Source organism: Mycetomoellerius zeteki, unplaced genomic scaffold, assembly GCF_001594055.1.
Source record: "Mycetomoellerius zeteki isolate Tzet28-1 unplaced genomic scaffold, Tzet1.0 scaffold19, whole genome shotgun sequence".
NCBI classification, from domain to species: Eukaryota; Metazoa; Arthropoda; class Insecta; order Hymenoptera; family Formicidae; genus Mycetomoellerius; species Mycetomoellerius zeteki.
In genome coordinates this window covers 2252615-2263010 of record NW_017256854.1, presented here as the reverse complement: position 1 = coordinate 2263010, position 10396 = coordinate 2252615, and the positions used below count along the sequence as shown (strand labels likewise).

Genomic DNA, 10396 nt, shown 5'->3' with positions numbered 1-10396 from the left:
AAAATGAATATTAATAAATATTTGTTATAAATATTCTGTGCTGTCTGAGTTAATCTGCGAACGAGCGAGCGTTAAGCACGTTCTAATGTTGTCAGTAATTAATTGGCATTAATAATTAATATATTATATTTATTTCTAATATTATTTATATATTATATTTATTAAAATGATTCATATATAAAGTTAATCAAAAGGAAAGGTAAATCATTACTATTGATAACGTAAACACAATATTCGAGAGCAATTGCACAGACGATGAATCCGGTACTTGGTTTCCCTCTAATGATATTGTGTTATTTGCCAAAGCTGCGTTAATGGATTTCATTAAAGGGTAATCACGTCCATCAAGTAAAGCCATATCACCGTGCAGCAATGAGCATTTGCCTCGGAAATCGTCCGTGTCGATACTCCATACCATAACACCCGCCAATTTCTGCTTCTTTGCATATTCCACCTAAAAGAGTACATTAGCATATATTAGAATTACTTAACGTTGATATTTTTTCAGATGTCCAAACTTGCGCAAATAAAAATAGAACTGTACAAAGTGCAATTAAATAAATACATATGTATATATACATTTTATTTAATTTGTCAAAATGTTTTTTCAACAAAGTAAAATAATGTTAAAAAAGGAATTTATTATATCTTACATAATTTTAAAAAAATGCTAAATATTATTGAGACTTTTCAGTAACTGCTCCAAAGTTTAGAACATTTGAAATTTATATGAATTATTAATAATAATTTTATTATTATTAATAATTGCAATAATATATAAGATATATCATTTTTTATTTTGAACAGTCAAATATTTGAAAAAAATATCATAACTTTGAAAATTTGATTTTTTTAAAAATTGATTTTACTATTATTATAAATGATGTTTCAGCAAGTATATAAACATATATACAGCTGTATATATGTTTAATATAACATGTAAAATATATCAAATATATCAAATATATATGTAAATATACAAACAATAATGTATTTATACATATAATTGTAATAATAATTATGAATTATATAGGATTTGTATATTTCATTTCTAAAAACGTGTAATTAGGAAGAAAATTCATCTTCACTAAGAGATTATTTTTTAAAACTGTAGAAAAAATACCTTGGCCATCATGGCTTTGCGATTATCGTAAACTACAACACGATCTTTATTAATCGCATAAGCAGTGTTGCTCTCATTATCCCATCCAGTTGTCCAATTTTGCGGATACAATACCAATGTTTCGCAAATCTATACAGAAATGTACAATTTATTTGCGCGCGCGCGTGTGTGTGTATGTGTGAATAATTTATTTATATATATTTTATATTATACCAGAGAGGTTTCTCTCTGATTATACATTTTGCGTGTTGAAGAGCTCCTATGCATAATATTATATGTATATTTACCATTACTGTTGCAAAAAAATAGTTATACAACTATTGATTGTCAAAATTACGGGATTTACGAAATAAACACAATGGATTAAATATGATATGAATACATTGTTAGATATCAATGGATCAATGATAACCTAATTTCTTAAGTTAAATAACATTTTATTATTTTCAACTTCCATATGTGTCAAAACATAAATCAATTGATTTCTGTGGTTCGTTTCAAAGTGAACAACGTCCTCACACAAAAAGTGTTTAAAATCGGGTCATAAGACGTTTTTTGCGTCTAAAAGACGACTTAAAGACGTCTTATGTCACAATTTTAGACTTTGTGTTGTTGTTAGTTTATTATTTATTAAGCATACGCGTTAATATGGATCCATATTAACACATATGCTGAATAAATAATAAATAAAATTTGAGTCTTAATTGAATACATTTTTTTTTAGTTAAATTATTTAAATTCTATTTAAATTAATGACATTTTAAGTAGGAACAGTACCCACTAAGCAAGGAACGTTGCAGCAACGTTGTGACGTTACTACAACGTTACTGAAATGTTTTGTAATGTTTCTTGTTTACTGAGTAGCGACCTATAGAAATTAAAAATAACTCAAATTGGATATAATTTAACATTATAAATTTAACAGTGTATATGTGATCAAATAGCTAATAAATACCTCGTTGAATCCCATAAAGCCGTCTTCAGACGTATAAGGTCCTTTAAATCCAGTATCTAGACTGGGTAGGCCAATCGGATTTATTTTAGGCGTTTCTGGTACAGTTGTAAGAACAAAAGTTCTTCCATACATCGCTAGTCCTAAGACTAATTTCTCGGCTGGGGCTCCTTGTTGTAATAAATATGTAATAGTATATTCCTATGGTGAAAATTCAATCACTATACGATTATATAATTATGCTTCACATTATGTAATATTCGCATCAATATAAAACTAAATATTAAATAAATATAAAATTAATATAAACTAATAGAAAATTTTTATCAATGGTTTTATCCTAAAATTTTATTCTTAAAATTTAGAAGAAAAAGAAATAAACGATGAAGTATATTCTACAAATTATAATAGACAATTATAAAAAGAAACGATTGAAGATGAAATTAATAACTTTGAAAATTACTTGAACTAATTAAGGCTCAAGAATTTCAAATGAAAGAGAATGAAATGAAAATAGCTGTGATGAACCAACGCGATTATTGGTGCATAAAAATTATTTTACAATTTATTCTTATCTAATATTCATAATTTAGTAGATGTTTCGACCACTTTCTTGATCTTCTTCAGTACAATTTAATAATAAAGTGTTATTATAGTTAAAAGTGTTATTATAGTTAAAAAAATAAGTAATATTTTTCGCAATAAGTTTATTTACAGTTTTTCAGCACATTAACATTTTACTAAATATGATGCTTGACTGAACATCAAATTATTATCTGTTAAAAATTGCTTGTCTATTTAATTTAATTCGTGATATTATTACAGCAGTTTAATTGCGTTTATAAGTCCGTAAAACTAATTCGGCGCGCAGTATGAATGATTTATACGAATATGATATATAATATATATGCATGTATATAGTATATATATATATATAATTTACATGAACTATTTACATGAATAATTTACAAGAATTATTTAAGCATTAAAGATCTAGCTTCAACTATTATGGGCATTTAATTTCTAGTATTGTGTTCTTCACATATGCGGTCTAAAATAAAGATTCTTAATATTGTTAATTGAAAAATAGTTTTATAATATACGAATTTTTTCATATAATTGATTTATTAAAAATAATTGTTATGATTTGCAACTGAAATGCCCAAAATAGACATAATCATAATGATCTCACCCCGATTACTATGACCCGTAGTCTGATCGCCCTGACCCCTCACAGATAGGCTATTTCGACCAAACTACTATATCTTTTTACACCGATAAATAAAAATTTAATACATTTAATAATTATTTTAACGGTTTTCTTTAAAGCTATAATCCTGTACCGTATGTCTTTGCAACAAATTTGATAAAAAATCAATTTTTAATGAAAATATTAATAAAATTTCTTAAGTGATCGGCACCACCCCACTCTTCCCTATATTAGATAATAATAAATTGTAAACAAATTTTTACGCATCAATAACCGCGTTGGCTCATCACGGCTATTTCCATTTCATTTTCAAATTTCATTTAATAACACTTTGATTTAATAATTGTTTAAATTTTCTTGTATGCATGTATACTTCTTGCTCTTTCTACCTTATTTTAATATTTTATTTCTCTTAAAATTTTCATCTTTTAAAATAAAACGACTGACTAATTTATTGATGGAGTTATGATAAGAATTGTGCAAAGTTATTTTATTAATTTACTTTGGAATATTTTTGTAATATAAGGTGGCTAGACGTTACTATTGATTCTTTATTACAATATGTCTGTGAATATATGTACATTAATATTTCTGCGAATATCATATTTCTTACCACATCTAATCTATCCTTGCTTTGCAATGGTGAATTTGGAAGAACCCGTTTGTTCCATGCTCCGTGATAATCATAGGCCATCACGTGAATGTAATCAAGATATTTAGAAATTTGAGGAATATCGTATGCTATATCGATAGTAGAACTGGTGGCACTTATGGCTGCGGTTAATAAAAAGCGATGTTCTCTAAAGGCATCCTTCAATTCCTATCACAAGATAAATAATGGATTAATTTTTTCTGTTAATATATAAATAATAAAATATAATATTTCTACCTGCACGAGGCTGACAAAATTCTGTTTATCGTACGGAGCACCTCCTCGACTTCCAGGGAATTCCCAATCAAGATCCAATCCGTCAAATCCGTACATTCTGTTGCGAAAATTTAATTTAAAAAAAAATTATAAAATCCAATAGCACAATTCATGACAATACAATACAGATAAAATCAATAAAAATATAGATCAAAATAAAATTTTAATTATCGATAGATATTGTAACGTTTAATTAAATCATATATTGTAGCCATCACATATAACAAACTTTTTTCTGATCAGTAAAGAAGGTTTTACTTAAAGAATTGACTTTCTATAATGAAAAGATAACATAGAAGAAGGATTAAGATAAATACATCACAGCGAACACACTTGAGAAACTCAACAGTACTAGCGATGAAAACCCTCCTACGATCCGGTGAAGAAGCCATTAGTGAATAATTTGTGCTGCCTTCGTTCCATCCGCCAATACCAAGCGATACTTTTAGACCTTGATTGCGAAGCGTTGTCATTTTTCTGTAGTTGCCTATTCCTATATTCGTTCAGATATTTCCAAATTATGTTTATGAAGCTTTAATTCGAGTTTGATATAATTCGAATGTAATAAATCCGTTATTAATATTTTTTTGTGGATGAATGACCTTATTTGAAATTATCCTCTTTTATTTTGCAAAGTGCTTGGTTCAATTTTTATGAAACTGACTTGTATGTACTCACTAGAGCGTAATTATAGGATAATTTAGTTACGTTTTATCTGAATATGAGGTCAAAAATAAAAGATTCAAAATAATGGATTAAGGCAGAGAGAATTTAAAAAAATAATCTGATTATTGTAAAACACGATTTCAGGAAATTTCTAATTGTAAAGTAACAGCAAAATTTTCAGTTACGCTTTATTTGAAGCTTATCTATATACGCAAACAATTAGTAAGGTAAATGTACTAGTTAATGAACAATTAGTGGACATGACCCAATTCGTTGGACAAAGTGGTACAAAATTTTAAATATTAAACTTTTAATGATATGATATTTAATGTACGCTTCTAAATAAATTTGTTTATAAAAATTTAATAATTTATTTATCGTACATATTAAAGGCTTAATATTTAAAATATTTTATTACTTTGTCCAACAATTAGACATGTCCATTAACTGGTACATTTACTTTACTGATTTCCAAAATAATTTCTAAACTCTGATTACGAGCTTTGTGGCACTACATCATCTTTAATGAATCATTAAAGATTACTTTTTGTTTGAAATTCGACATTTTTAGGCTACAATTAAACTCAGTGATACCAAGAACTCCCTAAAATTGAGTTTCATGATACTCAGATTATTTTTTTGAAATTTAAATTTTAGAACGCCGAGGTCAGAATCAAATTCAGCGACTCCGCAAATTCTTAGAAAACAAGATTTCCTAAAAGTTTCTTTGTTAGAAAGCTCCCGTCTTCAAAGAATTAATTAACAACTTTTCTGGACAATTTGATGAATTATGTATTAATTGTCCCTTTCTTACTCCATTCCTTTAGAATAACATTAAATCTTTATTACAACTCACTTAGTTTCTTAAATAATTTTGAAAAATTTAGTTCTTAATTAGTTAACTTTCTACGATAATTCATAGTTATTGTAAAATTTGATATAAGCTTGATATCATATTAAGATTTTTATTACCATCTTTTTCCATATCTGCCCAAGGGTCGAGACTTTTTATCGTCCAGTCCGTAGCATTTAAACCAGCAAATGCATAAATTAAATGAGTACAATGTTCAGAGCGGAGATTTTCTAGGGAAAATGCTCCATTTCCTTGCCTATAAGCAGCCCAAGATGCGACGTAGCAAACAACGACCTTATCATGTTTCGGTCTTATGAGTCCTGTAACAGAATATTGACGTTAGTATAATATAATATATTGACATTATTATAATTAAATTCCATAAATCAGTTTTACAAATGGCATTACTTTGAGATCCTTATTTTTCGAAAAACTTTAAAATAATTTAATTTATTAGTACGATTATTAATATAATTATTAATGTAATTATTTTAAAGCTTGTATTCATTTAGGTAGAAAAATAATTTTCAATGAACGCAATAATTATTGTTGCAGCTAAATACAAAATTATAACTTTTGCAAGTTTGCCTTTTATACGACACAATCAATACGTTATGTTAATAGATATAATTAAAAATCATTAATATGTGTTAAAACGAGTACTTTACTTTAGAAAATATCTCTTAATCGTACGTATTAATTTATACTCTACGCTCACAAATTAAAAAAAATTTTATGAAAGTAATTACAATTTATATATACTTTGTCTTTTAGAGTTTTATTTTTATTCAAAACATATTTAAATCAATCGCCAGTAAATCGCAAAAATTATACATCCAAGCGCACATTTAAGAAACTAAATAAATTCTCAATAAAGAAAACTCGATATTAAATTGATCAAAGAACTCGTAAATAAAGCAATAATGGAATCTATTTTCGCGACACTCTGTATATACATTCGCGAGCGAAAATGTCGCGTCCTCATTGTGCGGCGTGCCGGCTTTTACTTTCGCTTGTTAATATGTAAACGCTGGTATTATTCACGCACTAATCGAATGTAATATTACATGACATTGTTATATTGCACAAGTACAATATACGTATTAATTATCATAAATAGATAGACTTAATAAGAGGCGAACTCACCGTGAACATCGTACGTCCTAAAAAATAAAATTGTAAGTAGAAGTGCCACGTCACTGAAGGACATCGTAGTGCGCTAAACTTCTTCGATGCGTTATATTTAATGCGTTGGATGATAATCTGGAACGTATCTCGAATTAAAAAACATTTACAATATCGTACTTCAAGTACAGTAAACGTCCTGTATTTGATGCGAAAACTGCGTATCGCTGATTTTTATTTCAGATTTAGCGCGTCTTTCTATTTAATCATCATAACTTTAATTCACTGCGTTACTTGATAAGATAGGTACACGACAATCGATAGAAATTAATACAAGGAATAAATCCCTAACGTTAGCGATGCTTATAATCAGATCTGTTTTTTATATCACTTGCGATAATAGTGACAGCGAAAATTTCACATTCTTTTTGTATTTATCTTAGATAGACACTAAATGACCGTTAATTGTTTTATAACAAAATAGCGTTTATTAATCACCCCGATATCGCCGATTATGCACAGTTAATACGGTACCGATTCGTATGACTGCAGTCTGTAGACTGTTGGGCCTCAGATACGCGCGCGTCAACCAGGTCCAGATCACTTTCACTCGTATAACTGTTCATTCTCGAGAGACGAGGAGAACGACCGCGAGAAGGATACACTTAGAACCTGTTATACTATTGCCGGAAATTTGCTTTGTCCTTCGTGCGGATTCTCATTCGATTTTCTGATATAAATAACTACATAACATTATCTGCGCATTACTTTATGCATGAGCCATGCATGTGTTTTATAAATAGAACAACGTACAGTCAGTACATTGCCTAAAAAAGGAAAAAGAGGAAGGCGAAGAAAAAACAGGAGGAGGAGGAAGAGGAAGAAGGAGAGAAAGACAAAGTGAAGAAAAAAAATAAAAGAATATAAGATTAAAATAAAGAGGAAATGGAAATGCAAGAAATCAAGCAAAGGGAAATAGGAAAAAGAGAAGGGAAATTGAAAGATCAGAAAAAAAGGATCAGAAGAAGGAGGAACGACGGAAATATAGGAAGACAGTAGACCTGAAAATGTCGTAGAATGATGGCGCTCATTGCTGTATTGAGATGCGTATGTATATCCTTCCATTGTATTAAAATAACATATCAAAAGGAGTCCAAATGGAAATGGAAATAGAATATGTTTCCTTTTATTAATAGCAGGATATTGAACTGATTTTAATAATATGAAAGCTCTCTTTTCCATTAAATAATAGATTCTCAAAAAATACTTTTGTAAGATGGTAAGAAATAAATTTTCAAAGTGTTTCTTTTGATATAGCAGAAAATTTTAATTGGTCTTAATCTTTCTTTGCGAAATAATAGAATCTAAAAAAATATTTTTCTTTTTGATAAGATGGCAAGAAATAGTTTTCCAAAGTAACTCCTTTTATTGATTAATAGAAATCTTAAACTGATTTTAATAATGTGAACAAAATTTCTCTTTTTTTTTTATTAAATAATATATTTTGAAAAGATATTTTTTAAGATGACAAGAAAAATAATTTTCTAAAGTCTGCCACTAAAAATTAACCACTTTTTGTATATAAACTAATAACATCTTCAATTTATGTACAAGAAATAAATAACTTTTTAATCAGAGTAGGATCTTGATGAACACAATAATAATAAGTTGCAGCTAAATATAAAATTGTAGCTTTTACTTGTTTGTCTTATACATACACGATAATCAATATGTTATATCGATAAAGTATACAGGCAGTAAGCCGCAAAAACAATTACAATGTTTTGAAAAGAGTATTTCGCAGCTCCATTTTGAACAATAGTTTCGTTTAACCATTGTAAATAAAAATCCACGCGAGAATAAACACCCGCTGTATTCGGACGGGCACATCCTTCGCCCCAAGAGACAATACCGACTTGCGTTCCATTGCATAACAATGGTCCACCGCTGTCACCCTGAAAATTCAAAATGTTGCAGTAGAATCTGAATGCAAAAAGTAAAACTTCCGTTTAGTGTAAAATTTTTTTGATTTATTAAAAGAAAACGTGGACTATTAATGTGATCCCAATTAAATTAGAATAAAATTCTGTTATAATTAATATCATCTCTTGTGTGCAAAAAATTTTCAGCTTGTTCTTAGACAAGTTGAAATTGTGAAATAATTGCCCTTATGATTTTTTTAATTGGTGCGATGTTTTTACAATTGACGTTTATCTACGAGGTATAGCAAAGTTTTTTCGTATGATTTTCAATGTCAAAGTTTTGATTTACAAGCTTAACATAGTTCATCAAGCTTAACATAGTTAAAAATTCATAAGTAATTGATTTTATACCTTAAATTAATTCATAAGGTGTTATTTTTTATCTTAAAAAAGAAAGTTTGAATAACTGTAATTTTCCTGGGACATATTTAAATATAAATTTTATCAATATTTCTGTATTGATCTCTCTAATAAGTAGGTAATGTAGGTTCAGGGATTTTTAACGAAAAATATTACAGAGCGTTATTTTTCATTAAAAAGATCTTTGTAATTACCATTTTAAAATGATTTTAAGAATTCCCTAAAAATACCTGTAAAATAGGGAAAAAATGCTCATAGTAAATATTCACGAGGACAGAATCAACGCAAGAGTATTACTAGAAGAACATATACATGAAAAGAAATTTCTGAATTAATCTGATAATATCTCAAAACGTTCAGAATTTTCTATAAACTTAAGCTATTTGGACTTCATAAGAAGTGCAAATAGACCTAAAGAAATTAGATTTTGTGTAAAAACATAAGGAGAGAATATCACTTTGCTATTACATTTAAATAGTTACTCATCAGACTTGAATATAATTAAAAATATAAAATTGTACTATATATATATATATATATATATATATATACGTATATGTACAGGGTGCAGCATTTTAATCGCCCCAGGTGGATATCTCAGAAACTAAGAAAGATACAGGAAAAAGTTTTATACAAAAGTTGTAGGTTTTCTTGGGGGAAAGAAGTTAAAAATAACAGATTCTGTATATGGGGCATTACCAAAGTCAGGTCAAGGTCACGTCGATTTTCTTAAATGAAACCCCCTATTTTTCATTACATTTTTTTGTAGCTTGCCTCGAGAACTTTTCAAAACACTATAATAAAATATTTTTTCATCAAGTATTTTTCGAGTTATAAGGCTCGAAAGTTATAGTACAGCCGGCATTAGCATTACGCAAGTTGTCCGACCGACGGCTAAAACCTCTTGAATGTTGTTCAGGATCATGTCTTGGATAACATTTGTTAAGATCAAGGCCATTTGGAGGTTGTACCTCTTATTTTCATTTAAGAGATTTAGCCGTCGGTTGGACACGTTGAGTAATGTTAATGTCGGCGGTATTGTAACTTTCAAGCCTTATAACTCGAAAAGTATTTAATAAAAAATAACTTTATTATAGTGTTTTGAAAAGCTCTTGATACCAACTATTACATTCTGGTATCAAAAATAGGGTGTTCTATTAAAAAAAATCGATTTGACCTTGACCTGACCTTGGTAAT

General features: G+C 28.3%; 3 protein-coding genes across 6 annotated transcripts in view; all 3 read right to left on the bottom strand.

Annotated features, from left to right (window-relative positions):
- Window positions 1–1102: 1102 nt before the first annotated feature.
- LOC108722021 (probable chitinase 2) lies at window positions 1103–7263 on the bottom strand. The gene is made up of 7 exons (XM_018446908.1): window positions 6879–7263; window positions 5852–6052; window positions 4547–4706; window positions 4175–4271; window positions 3899–4105; window positions 2079–2276; window positions 1103–1252 (listed from the first exon to the last, which is right to left on the bottom strand). Exons 1-7 carry the CDS (start codon window positions 6940–6942, stop codon window positions 1103–1105), a joined length of 1077 nt encoding a protein of 358 aa, XP_018302410.1. The 5' UTR covers window positions 6943–7263.
- LOC108722022 (uncharacterized) overlaps window positions 6927–10396 on the bottom strand; it is a 25620-nt gene continuing 22150 nt past the window's right edge. The window contains exon 6 of the mRNA XM_018446911.1: window positions 6927–6995. Coding sequence (XP_018302413.1) covers window positions 6976–6995 — 20 coding nt within the window. The 3' untranslated portion in view covers window positions 6927–6975. The remainder of the gene's footprint in view (window positions 6996–10396) is intronic.
- Window positions 8562–10396, bottom strand: part of LOC108722023 (trypsin-3) — a 7930-nt gene continuing 6095 nt past the window's right edge. For all 4 annotated transcript variants that reach the window (XM_018446912.1, XM_018446913.1, XM_018446914.1 and 1 more), the window contains one exon: window positions 8562–8812. In XM_018446912.1, coding sequence (XP_018302414.1) covers window positions 8591–8812 — 222 coding nt within the window. In that variant the 3' untranslated portion in view covers window positions 8562–8590. The remainder of the gene's footprint in view (window positions 8813–10396) is intronic.